Source organism: Conger conger, chromosome 13 (assembly GCF_963514075.1).
Source record: "Conger conger chromosome 13, fConCon1.1, whole genome shotgun sequence".
In the NCBI taxonomy this organism is placed as follows: Eukaryota; Metazoa; Chordata; class Actinopteri; order Anguilliformes; family Congridae; genus Conger; species Conger conger.
Window position 1 is genome coordinate 35,670,460 of NC_083772.1, and position 12,786 is coordinate 35,683,245.

General features: G+C 46.2%; 1 protein-coding gene across 8 annotated transcripts in view; it reads right to left on the reverse strand.

The window, feature by feature from the left end:
* The window catches only part of LOC133108742 (unconventional myosin-XVIIIa-like), a 106,704-nt gene that overhangs the window by 24,161 nt on the left and 69,757 nt on the right, over positions 1-12,786 (reverse strand). For all 8 annotated transcript variants that reach the window (XM_061218455.1, XM_061218453.1, XM_061218452.1 and 5 more), the window contains 10 exons: positions 12,034-12,153; positions 11,444-11,555; positions 7,280-7,407; positions 5,489-5,643; positions 2,737-2,860; positions 2,235-2,435; positions 1,958-2,068; positions 1,690-1,794; positions 1,100-1,246; positions 297-410 (listed from right to left, as the gene is read on the reverse strand). In XM_061218455.1, coding sequence (XP_061074439.1) covers positions 297-410; positions 1,100-1,246; positions 1,690-1,794; positions 1,958-2,068; positions 2,235-2,435; positions 2,737-2,860; positions 5,489-5,643; positions 7,280-7,407; positions 11,444-11,555; positions 12,034-12,153 — 1,317 coding nt within the window. The remainder of the gene's footprint in view (positions 1-296; positions 411-1,099; positions 1,247-1,689; positions 1,795-1,957; positions 2,069-2,234; positions 2,436-2,736; positions 2,861-5,488; positions 5,644-7,279; positions 7,408-11,443; positions 11,556-12,033; positions 12,154-12,786) is intronic.

Consider the following 12,786-nt stretch of genomic DNA (forward strand, 5'->3'; position numbering starts at 1 on the left):
GATTTATATCTCCTCGTTAGAGCTGAGACTGACATCAACTATCTTCGTCAATCTTATTTTTAATTTGGTAAGTAACAGTGGCAGACACTTTTCCGGGGAAAATACTTAGCTTGGCTTTTATTTTACGGGATGCCCTTTAGTGGTGCAGAAAGTGGGGGAGGGAGACCTGGGAGAAGGTCGGGGAGGAGAAAGGATGGATGGGGGGGGGGAGGGGTGCTGGTGTACTGTACTGAGGGTGTGGGGGGGGCTGAGAGATCGTTGCAGCAGGGGAGGGAGGCTTGGCGAACTCTACTCACAGCAAGCTTGGCCTTGGAGATGTCGTCCATCTGCACATGCAGGTCCTCCATCTCCACCTCCATGGACCTGCGGGCCTTCACCGCTGCTGCACAGGTGAACTCTGACTCCTCCAGCTGAGAGAGAGAAAGGGAGGGCGGGAGCGCAAAAGAAAAAGAGTGAGAGGGGGAGAGGGAGGGCGGAAGAGCAAGAGAGAGGGAGAGGAGGAGAGAGAGAGAGGGAGCAAGCAAGAGAGAGAGGGAGGGAGAGGGGGAGCGAGAGAGGGAGAGAGAGGGTGAGGGGGGAGAGCAAGAGAAAGGGAGGAGGGGTGGGAGAGAGAGGGGCGTAAGAAAAACAGAGGCAGAGAGAAGGGGAAGAGAGGGAGAGAGAGAGAGAGGGAGGGTGGGAGGGATGGAGGGAGAGAGAAATCACGAGACACAAGGCATTGAACATCAGAGGCTGTGTCAAAACATGTCCCAAACATGCCAAACGTGTTATTTCACTGTCATCATGCTACATCTAGAGTTTGTGCCTTGATCACAATGCTTGTGGTCGTACAGTGATCATTCAACAAGTAGTTGTACATTGATTTTGTGACACTCTCAGAAAAAGTGGTTCCAATACGAACCCTATGAGGGTAAAGGGTTCTTTGTTGGGCAAAATGGATCTTTGTCTGGTAGTTTTCACACTATACACCTTTGATAGAGGGTTCCATCCAGAACTAAAAAGGGTTCCCCCATGGAATGAAGCCAGAGAACCCTTTCAGAACCCATTTTTCTCAGAGTGTGCATGTAGCTGTACGGCGTGTCCATGGCCTGGCGGGTACCTGGTTCTTCAGCTGGGCGATCTCCCTCTTGCTGGGGGCATTGTTCTTCAGGTGGTCCAGCATGATCTGGGAATCCATCAGCAGGGCTTTGGTGCGCTTCAGGTCCTTCCTCAAACGCTTCTCCGCCTCCATGTCACGCTGGCACCCCTTAGAACAGTACAGCACAGTACAGCCTTCAAACTGATCTCAGTACAGTACAGAGTCCATACTGATCAGTACAGTACAGCCTTAAAACTGATCTCAGTACAGTACAGAGTCCATACTGATCAGTACAGTACAGCCTTAAAACTGATCTCAGTACAGAGTCCATACTGATCAGTACAGTACAGCCTTCAAACTGATCTCAGCACAACACAGAGTCCATACCGATCTTAGTACAGTATAGCCCCTTATTGTACTTGGTTGTATTGTTGGTACTATAGTTCTATTGATATGCACTTTTTGTACATGAATTTGCATAAAAAATGTATGTACAAACACACAGACACACACAGACAGACACGCACACACACACAGACAGACACACAGAGACAGTCACACACACACACACACACACACAGACAGACACACACAGACAAACAGGACAGTACCTGGTCTTGAGCAGCCAGCAGTTTGGACTCCAGTTCTCTTCTCTCCCGGAGAACTTTCTGCTTATCATCATACTCCTCCTCCAACTGCACCTCCATCTGCTTCAGCTGCACAGTCACAGAGACACACAGTTCAGCTGTACAGTCAGACACACAGTCCAGCTGCACAGTCAGACACACAGTCCAGCTGCACAGTCAGACACACAGTCAAGCTGCGCAGTAAGGCACACAGTCCAGCTGCGCAGTCAGACACGGTTCAGCTGCGCAGTACCTTCTTGCTGTAGGACTGGCGGAAGTCCTCCACCTCCTCCTCCTTGCTCTCGATCTCTTTGCTGTGCGTGTGCCGCAGCCGCTCCATCTCCATCTCCAGCCGCAGTTTGGCCTGAGGGAGAGACGGGCCGTGAGAGGCGGCAGGGACAGACAGACGGGCTGATGTACAGCAGAGGCCCCTCTGAAACTCCCTGCAGTCGGTGTGTGTGGTATTTGGGAGGAGATGGGCATGGCATTTGGGTGTAGATGGATGCGGTTTGGGGACAGTCTAGGCATACCTGCTCCAGCATCTGGATGTTCCCGGCCTGTTCATCCAGCTCCTCCTCCTGGTCCTTGACCTTGGCCTCCAGGTCCCGTAGCTGCTTCTTCAGCCTGGCCAGAGACGCCTCGTCCTTGGACTCCTGTGAGGAGAGGTCCTGGACCTCCGCCTCCAGAGTCTCCATCTTCAGGCTCTGCGCACACATCTCCAGATCCTTATCCTGCAGGAGGCCAACGAGGAGAGGAGGTCAGCCACAGCACACACACACACTCACTCACACACTCACACACTCACACACTCACACACACACTCACTCACTCACTCACTCACAGACACTCACACACTCACTCACTCACACACTCACTCACTCACTCACTCACTCACTCACTCACTCACTCACTCACTCATAGACACTCACTCACTCACACACTCATAAACACTCACTCACACACACTCACTCACTCACACACTCATAGACACTCACTCACACACTCACACACTCACACACACACAAACTGTACCTCCAGCTGTTGCCTGAGGCTGAGCACCTCTCCGGTCAGCCGGTCCTTTTCTATTCCCAGCCTCTCCCGCAAAGTCTTCTCCCGCTCCACCTCCTCCTGAGCCTGCGTCTGCTCCATATCGAACCTGCAACATACACAGGTGAGCTTGTCTGCTCCATATCGAACCTGCAACATACACAGGTGGGCCCGTCTGCTCCATATCAAACCTGCAACACACACAGGTGAGCCTGCCTGCTCCATATCAAACCTGCAACACACACAGGTGAGGGCCCACATACCCTCCCCACAGCATGGGTCCAACATGCATGGGTTCACACAAAATTAATTAATTGCAATCGTGTGAACATCCTGGTTTGGAGCAGATGAAAAGCTGGCCTGGTCTGTCTGCCTGTGCCGGAGCGTGTGTTCGATATACAACAGAGGACCCTTGAGGTCTTCTGGCATAGAGCCATCCAGGGCCTTATCTGCCCTGCTGAATGCCCTAACCAGACAGATCAGAGGTGAACGTTCATAGCTTGATGGACTGTTGTAAATTGGACAAAGGACAAAGCACCCTCTGGGAAGAATCCACAGCACCGATAGAGCCTGAGATTTCCCCATTCTCCCAGCAGATGTAACTGCTCATAGGAGGGTAGTCTTGTAGGACCCACTTCAAGTCTGCTTAGTCCAGTGGCTCAAAGGGAGCCAGTTGCAGTGGTCCAAAACAGGAACACCAAAACCTCCTGGGCAGGAACAGTTAAGCCCAATTTATACCTCCTTGGCTCACGGCTCACAGGCATGAGCCGTGGCTCACAGACGTCATTTGGAACGTCTCAAATGACGTCTGTGAGCCAAAAAGTCTTGGCTCCATATCTATGGCTCATACCGCCTGAAATTTCTAACGGCTCACACCGCGTCATTCATGTCTTATAGCTTTGATTGGTTGACTGGCCTGGACGAGCGTTCTGTGTTGCTAGGAGACGAGAAGTTCCGTGTTTTGATCGGAGCCGAGTCAACCGAGTCAATAATATGAATGGTTTTGAAGAGAGACTGGCGGAGGAGGTGAGGAAGTACCGTAATCTATATGACTCCAGCAGTCAGGATTATAAAGATGTGGTAGGAAATATGAATTCATGGGTCGAAATTTCCGAAACACTTGGTGCTGCCCGCACCCCCGAAGGCAATCCAAACGTCAAACGAGTGAAGGATACCTGGAGAAGCCTTCGCAACATGTAGGCTAAAATTTAAATAACGTTAACGTTCGTTAACACTATAATAAAGTGTATTATATTAATATTAATTAATTAGTTATTATTATTAGTGAATTATAATCATTAATATTATTATATTATATTATTATTACTTTAATAATTTAACGTTAGCTACAGGATGCGTCAGTGAGCTGGTGTATTGAGTATAAATGCCCGGAGCTCATGGCTGTGAGCCGTGAGCCAACGGCTCATGCCTGTGAGCCGTGAGCCAAGGAGGTATAAATTGGGCTTTAGAGGATCCCTGTGGTGTGTTTCACACCAAGATGCAAACACCACCTATAGGAGTAGGCCATCCTAGTGTGGTCTCGGTGGTGTCAAAAACCCAGTCCTTTTAGGGGCCAGACCTAGAGTTTGACCCCCTGGGGAAATGGGAGGAACAGGGTCCCTCCTGCCTGAGACAACAGGTCTCCCTGGAACAGAACCCCCACAGGATCCCGTCCAGGAGCGGAGGATCCATTGGGAACCACACCATGTTTGGAGGCCCCTGCCAGGAGCACTCTCACATCCTGTACCCGCTTCCTCTGCAGAAAGGGTAGGAGAAAGCTTATCGCAGGCCAGGAGGCCACTGATGTGCCAGGCCCTGTTGATATGTGGGGAAGCCACCGCGCCCGCCACCCCTGACCACAACATGGTGGCCCCGCAACCATGGCCGATGGAACAGCGGAAGCCAGTCCCTGCATGAAGAGTGGTTCATTGCATCTCAACCTCCACCACACCCCACCCAGGAAGACCCAAGCAGCCACCCTGTCCTGGGAACACAACACACTGTTAAAGTGCTAATACCGATAATCTATGTGCTAAGCCTGCCCCCTACCCACCCAGGGAGAAGACCAGTCTGCCGGCCGGTAATACCCTCCAATCCGCCGTGCTGGGAGCAGCATGAAATTACGGATGCACTGCAACCCTGTTTGTTTACACAGAAATGATGCCCCGCCACCACCACCTGCACCATCGCACTCCATTTCACGCTGCTCAGCTTGGCATAGACCAGATGTGCGCTGAAAAGGGACACCCAGGAACAGCTGGAAGCTCAGCTAGAGCTCAGGCCTTCTCCTGTAGCTCATGCTTCTGCTCCTACTGAAGGGACAGGTTCTATGAAGCTGATTACCTGCAGGGTACCAACACCTGCACTGCTGCTCGGTCCGTAATGAGTAAAGCAGATTATTTTAGGTGTCCTCACCTGGCCTGGGATTTCTTAGCTCTGAACTAGTCACTAATAGTGTTGAAATAGTGTTGGTTATAGTAGTAATAGTGTGTGTTATAGCTATAGTGTTGAGTCTGTGTGTATAGTAGATAGCGCGTTAGTGTAGTTATAGTGTGTGCTATAGTTATAGTGTGGAGTGTGTGTATAGTGAATAGCATATTAGTGTAGATATAGGGTGTGTGTTTACTGTAGTGTGTGTGTTTACAGTACGGTGTGCGTGTGTACTGTACTTACAGTGTTTCGTGTAGAGGGTTTGTTTACTGTAGTGTGTATGTGTAGTGTCGGGTGTTGCACTCACTTCCTCTGCTTCTTCTCTAGCTCGTGGTTGCGGCTCTGCTGTCCCTCCAGGTGCAGTTTGGTGTCCTGCAACTCGCCCGTCACCCTCTGGCATTTCTTCTTCATCTGCTGCACCACCCGCTGCAGCTCCTCACCGTCCGCCAGGAGGTCCGCTATCTGCCAGGGGGGGATTACGGCATTCAGCATCCGGGCACTACCTTGAAAAATACACGCCTGCTGTATTTTTGCCAATTTGGCGATTAGTTTCACTTTGGCTATCAGGTAATCAATACCCTCATGCTGACTACTGATTCCAATTGTCTGCCAAGTGTGGTCTGAATACCGATGACGGTCAGCTGCGTGTCTTTCTATTTAAGTCCTGCGTTTCGTTGAATTGGGGCTTGTGTGTTTTCCAATTCCCACAGCATGTTTTTATTTTGTCAATTGTGCACAATGTGAGGTATGTGCCAGACGATACTCATTTACCCATTGTGGCGACAGGGTGAGCATGCAGCAACCCTTCTGGTGGTGAGGACAGTCCGCCACACGTTCACCTTGACATTTTATTTTTTGCATGAATGTTAGACACATGACAGTTGGAAGATGGGATTCCTCTGGGAATTGAGACCCCGTTAGCAGCTTCTTTCTGTCTAGGCCAAGTGTTAGAGTTTTGAGTTTATTGCATCTCTTTTCCGCACACTTGCTCTCATTGGCTGTTCGTCTGCATAGGTTATTTCCGCCTTGTTTAAAAGCTACCTTTTGGGAGGAAGGAGCTTTAGAGTGAGTTAAAGCGGACCTAGGATTACTGAGGCCCTCTGGTAAGTAAGACTGGCTCAGACTCCCTACAGCTTTGATCTAACGTAAGGGTTAATCAATATTAATTAGAAATTATTCTTGGTGCTGCTGTGTATCTGTTTTCAAGGATGACAGCCACCTTACGTTTACTTTAGTAGAGCGCGGTGTTTCTTTTTGTCACTTTCAAAACTCATTGTTTTTGTTATTGTCATCGTTTACATCTGTTATTGTGCATATAACACTAAGTCTCAATTCACTGCTGTCAGAGGTAACATCCTTACTAGAGAGAGCCTTGCAGATCTACATTGCAGATCCCCATGGCGGATTGTGTATTTGGGTTTCTTCCACTTAAGCCTCCAGCCCAGAGTACTTTTCGTTGCCTTCTTAGTGCATGTTTGTTTCTATGTATTACATTTAAATACACAGTTTGGAGTTATCACTCCTCCCAGTAAGAGCTGTGCAAAGCCCGGAGTTCTATATAGGAGATCCTCGTGGCTGTTTGTGTATTTACCTTGCTTCCTCTTTTACATTACATTACATGGCATTTAGCAGACGCTCTTATCCAGAGCAACGTACAACGAAGTGCAGATCAAACAGAAGTGCAAAGAGGACCTGAGAGGACAGTACAGTTCCGAGTACAGATATAATCGGAACCCTTGAAGAATACTACCACAGTTGGCAGCTAGAATACCCCGAGTACAACAATACAATAACTAATACAAAAAACAATATCTATACAACTATATAAGTGCCATTGCAGTCTATGGCATATATAAGGCTAATCATGGTGGTGAGTTAGGGAGGGAAAGGTGTAGCCTGAAGAGATGAGTCTTCAGTCTGCACTTGAAAGAGGTCAGAGACTCTGCCGTTCTGTAGGTTGGTGTGTGGAGGTGCTGTAGGTTGGTGTGTGGAGGTGCGGTGGGTTGGTGTTCTAGCGTGGAGGTGCTGAGGGTTGGTGCGTGGAGGTGCGGTGGGTTGGTGTGTGGAGGTGCTGTAGGTTCAGGCGCTGCTGTCCTACCCTTCTCTCCAGCTGTCTCTTGCTCTGCTGCTCCACCTCCAGCTTGTCGTCAAACTCCTGCTGCAGCCTCTTTTTGGTGAAGTCGATCTCCCGCACAGTTCGCTCGTACTTCAGTCGCCATTCTCCTCCTGCAGCACACACACGCAGGGTCACCTTATAGGCCACATTACAGCCATACAGCTTAGATTCTGAAATATCCAAGAAAGTTGACTTTGAGTTCAAGACTGAGAAATGCCTGGATTTCATGTATAAATGCCTGCAATTGGTTGATGAATCTATTAATATAATCTGAATCTAATTAATCTAAAATCTAAAATGTTTTAAGGTCACGTACAGCCATCCCACATTGATGAATGTTGGTTATTTCCTGTGAATTGTGTGTGATTAATTTTGTGGTCTGACATTCATCACTATATTCATTTTTTATAGCCATTGAAATTCTTGCAGATTGAGAAATGAATCCCCACAACAATTGTTTCTTACATAGGCTTCTATGGTTTCCCATATAGGGTGAGAATGGTGGGCATTTTATTTTAATATATAGAAATAAAACAACACAAATGGTCTCAATGGGAATTGTTAGAGAAATAATTCCGGTGTGATTATGTCTCAAATATGGTATTTGTTCAATCATAGATTGCCACTTAAAGGATCAAAATTCACACTTTAATATGAAGTTGTGTGCTGGTCATCCATTGTTCCCACAGAGCCCACAAAGAGCCCACAAAGTTCAGCCATGACAAGTTGACCATGTTTCTCATTTACCCTGTCTAAAGCCATGATGGCAATTGTAAAATGCTCAGGCTCAGGCCTCTGAAGGATTATGTTACCATGCAGTCGACTGATAACAGGCAGTGTTATAGCTTCATATACCCAAGAATATCTCTGTAATTAAGATCAACAATACACTTATTAAAATAGATATGCCACCAAGGAAAGGAAAACATTAGTTTATGGTAGGATCACCTTGATCAAATATTCTATCTGAATGCCCATTTACTGCTATTCCTGTAAGCCTTCACCTTCTCCAGGGAAATCATTCTTAGAACCAGATGAGCTAAATATATTCACATTCATATAGAGAGCTAAACTAGAAATTGTAAAAGAAAAATATGTATCTTTACAATGAATATGAAGCTGGTGGCCTGAAATGATTCAATCTAATACCCTTGAAACTTTCTTAAAGGCTTTTTGATTCAGTTTTTTTTTTATTCAAATTGGTCCTCCAAGTAGATAATTAAAGACTGCCCACACAATGTTCAAATACAGCTTTTCCCCTTTCTGCAGGTAAAACCACCCGGTTCTCATTAATGCATGATAATATGCATGTTAACATGTCCTTCTCCGTCAATGAAGCATGATTGCATTTCTATCCTCCAGAGGATACTGAGAAAAATCATACAGCAAGTAATACGCCAAACATACATGCTGTTAAATAGTGCGACAGGTATTTAAATTCCTGCCGAAGATAAGGTTCTCTTAACTTGCGCTGAACAGTTTCCCATTTTAAATTACATCCGTCAATATCTCCACCGTGAATTACGAAGCTGTTATGTGCTTTAAAAAAGTAAGTTGCGATGTTTGACCACAAAAATATAATCTCACTGCATGCAAATTTTATTCTGCTTCCACCATTGAACATTCCATTCCCAGTATATTGGATCTATTTTACAAATTTCAAAAATTGGCTGATAAAGCCAGGAAAGCTAAGATAACACTAGATATGCCATTAAGTTTCTCATTTATGTATCTAGGCATACAAATATTCCCAACAATCTCTAAAACTTTACGTACATTTTACTGGTATATAGCAGAAAATCGAATTGGATCTTGAAAGGTGGAGCTCTTTAAAAATATGATTTTATTCCACACTAAAAATTAACATTCTCCCCCAAATCAAATTTTTCATGCTTTTAATTGCACCCCCACAAAAATACTCTGAAGAAATGCATTCAATGATCTCAACATTATTATTGGTCATATCAGATACAAGCACTCCAGGCCTGGATAGACCCAATCTCCATGATCCCTTGGCATCCCGTGACCCCAGGCATTAGTAAAACCTCATAGACTCGAGGTCCTCTTGTTTTCATGGCTAGGAAGCAGAAACCTTAATCTTAAATTAGGCCCAATTTTATTTAATTCTCTCACCATCTTAAAGAAAGCTGAAATGATGATGGAAGGCCTATTTAAATTTACTCAGTCATCTCCACTCTGGAACAATTTAAATCTACTATCTGGAGGTCAACCATTTAGCAATTCATCTTGGGCCTCCCAAGTAATACTTTTATGTTCTTTTCACGATATCACGGCTACATTTTCTCTTCCTGGCTCAGCATTGTTTTTATATTTGTAACTAAGATTATCTACGAAAGCATATGGCGTACCATGGTATATTCCTTTACCAACACACCTTTTCTGAAACGGACAGACCCATCCATTTACTTGCGGAAACTAGTCTCAAGATTGGCGGAAGATGCCAGAAGAAACAGCCGGGTTGGCATGCAAAAAGACATTAGAACTGGAATATAACTACATATTGTTAAACAGAAATCTAAACTATTGTTAAATACAAAGTCTATTTTTTGGGAGAACATGTTTAACAGTGAACAGTTTATTTGTACAAATGATATTAAGAATAAGCAAGGAAGAAATATACCTTGCTCAAAAAGTTTAAATAGTTCAATATAAAAGTTATGTATGTATGAAGCCATTTTAGTGTTTATTTATAATATATCAAATATAAAATATATATCATAAGATTTAAGATTTCACACAGTAAAACAAAGGAAAATTGAGAACTGCACAGTAATAACAGTTTCTTTACATATCAGGACAAATGGGAAACAGAGTAAAAGTCCAGAGTGGAGTAAAAGTCCAGAGTAAAAGTCAGAGTGCAGTAAAAGTTCAGAGTGGAGTAAAAGTCCAGAGTAAAAGTCAGAGTGCAGTAAAAGTTCAGAGTGGAGTAAAAGTTCAGAGTAAAAGTTCAGAGTAAAAGTTCAGAGTGAGTAAAAGTTCAGAGTAAAAGTTCAGAGTGAGTAAAAGTTCACAGTGGACTAAAGGTTGAGTAAAAGTTTGCACTAAAATTATGCCACCTTGTTGCTCTCAGTCTGCAGAGTAAAAGAGAGATTGCCACCATCTCCTGATGGTGTGGCATCCCCCCCCCCCCCCACTCTGCCTCGTGGGGGCGATAAGAGGGGCCAATATTAATGGACCCCGCTGTCTCAGCTCAGAGCAATCGATGGCAGATTCCTTAATTACAGCAGAACAAACATAAAAAGGAGAATAATGGATTTCATCTCATATTTATTGTGAGGAGGGAGAGAATTGATCAGCTGGTGTTAAACCCTGAGGTGGGAGATTGATGTGGCATTTTCAGGCTGGGCAGGAGGTGGGCGATGGTATAGAGAGACAGTCTGAAAATGCCCGTGGGCACAGGGGATTGGCTGAGGGGATGTCTGTGTCATGTCCTCAGGGACTGCAGGTGTTGCCGTGGTGACTTCACCTCATTTGCATATAAATAGTGTAATGGTGGCTCGGGCAGGGAGCACAGTCTGCAATCTCACAGATTATTCTCTGGCTTGTCTGTGCGTCTCCCTGCCCATGTGGAAACAGCATGTGGCCCGCAGTCAGTTTTCTAACCACTGCATGAGCCCGCAGCAATGGCAAGAGCATCCATTAGGCAAATCTAGGCAACCGCCTAGGATGGCAAAAGATGTGGGACAGCAAATTGGCGATGCTAGGACCTGGGTCGGCAAGCCCGATGCAACGAAAAATGACGATGAAGACGAGCAATTATCTGTTGCTTCGTAAATTATGACAGAAGCATTCTGCGATGTGATTTACTCAAATCCCACCAGTTACACAGGACCAGTGAGCCACCATCTTTACTCAAATCCCACCTGTTCCACTGCACCAGTGGACCTAGAGTTGCAGCCCAGATACTGGACTCTGCTACTGCACTGAACAAAGGAACATAATAATCATAAATATACACTGAGTAGAACACACAAATTATGTACATTCCAAATCTGGTGTTATGATTGGTTGTGTATCTGTGTGAGATGTTCAAATTGGCTGTGTATCTGTATGCAGTCGTCTGATTGGCTGTGCATCTGTGTGAGGAGTTTGGATTGGCTATGAGAGATGCCCTGACGGACTCACCAGAGCCATCATCATCTATCTCCCCGTTCAGCTCGGAGGCTCGCATGAGACGAGCCTCCATCACCTCCATCTCCATCGACTCCATCTGCTTCTGCACCGCCTCGAACTTCACCTGCGTACACACACAATTACACACACACACACACACACACAGTCAGATCCACAGAAAAATCCCTGACCATCTGTGATCTATGCCCTGGCACACCTAATGCTCCCATCACTTCCCTCCTGTTACACACCTTCCCTCCCATCTCTTCCCTCTCTCCGTTTCACTATCCCTCCCTGTCCTCCTCCCCCTCTTCCTCCCTCTCTCGTCTCTGGCTCCCTCTCTTAATAAAACACTTTCAGGCACCTGGAGCTTTGAACCATGACTTTGCCAAATGTCAATCACCCAAAGGCCGAGACAAGCTGCATTCTGCAGTCATTTATTCCAGCATACAGCCCTCTCTGCTACCCCCATCTGAATAAAGTTTTAAAAAATGCAGAAGGATTTATTTAAGAATAAATCATGAAAGATGTATACGGAAGAGTGGGATGTATGCTAAGCAGGAGGTCCTCCGCTCCACAGGGGGTGCCAGCGTGCGTCTCACCTGCAGGTCCTTCATGTCCTTCTCCAGACGCAGTCTCTCTGACGTCTCTGACTCCAGCAGCTGAGACGCCGACTCCCCTGTGTTCCGCTCGTCTGCGAGTTCCGCCGACAGGTCCGTGATCTAGAACAGGGAACACAGACAGACCCGTGTCACGGGCCAGCAGGAGGGGGCTGTTACCAAGCAACACACCCGCTGACCAGCATCACAGAGCAGGCCAATGTAAGGGTCCCACTGTGTTATCAGCAGGATGTGTGCTTCAGCCCAGTGTGTGTGCGTGTGTGTGTGTGTGTGTGTGTGTCTGGGTGTATACACAGAACAAGCGTGAAACTGCTGTAACAGTAGATTTACATTTATGTTCATTCAATTTAGATATATTGTTTTTTGAAAATACTGTATATTTATTTTACAATGTGTTAAGGTGTGTTTGTGGGTTAGGTGGAGGAGAACCTCTCCTGGAGTGTTAATGCATGTTAAGAGGCGTAAGGTGTGTCGGTGTGTGTTAAGGTGTGTTAAGGTGTGTCTGTGTGTAGTGTATGAGGGGGGAGTACCCTGTTCTCTGGGTGTGTTAAGATGCGTAAGGTGTGTCGGCGTGTGTTAAGGCATGTAAGGTGTGTTGGCGTGTGTTAAGGTGTGTGTAGTGTGTCGGTGTGTGTTCGTGTGTGTAAGGTGTGTGGGTGTGTGTAGTGTAGGGGTAGAGGAGTACCCTGCTCTCCAGGTGTGTTTGTGTGTAAGGTGTGTGGGTGTGTGTTAAGG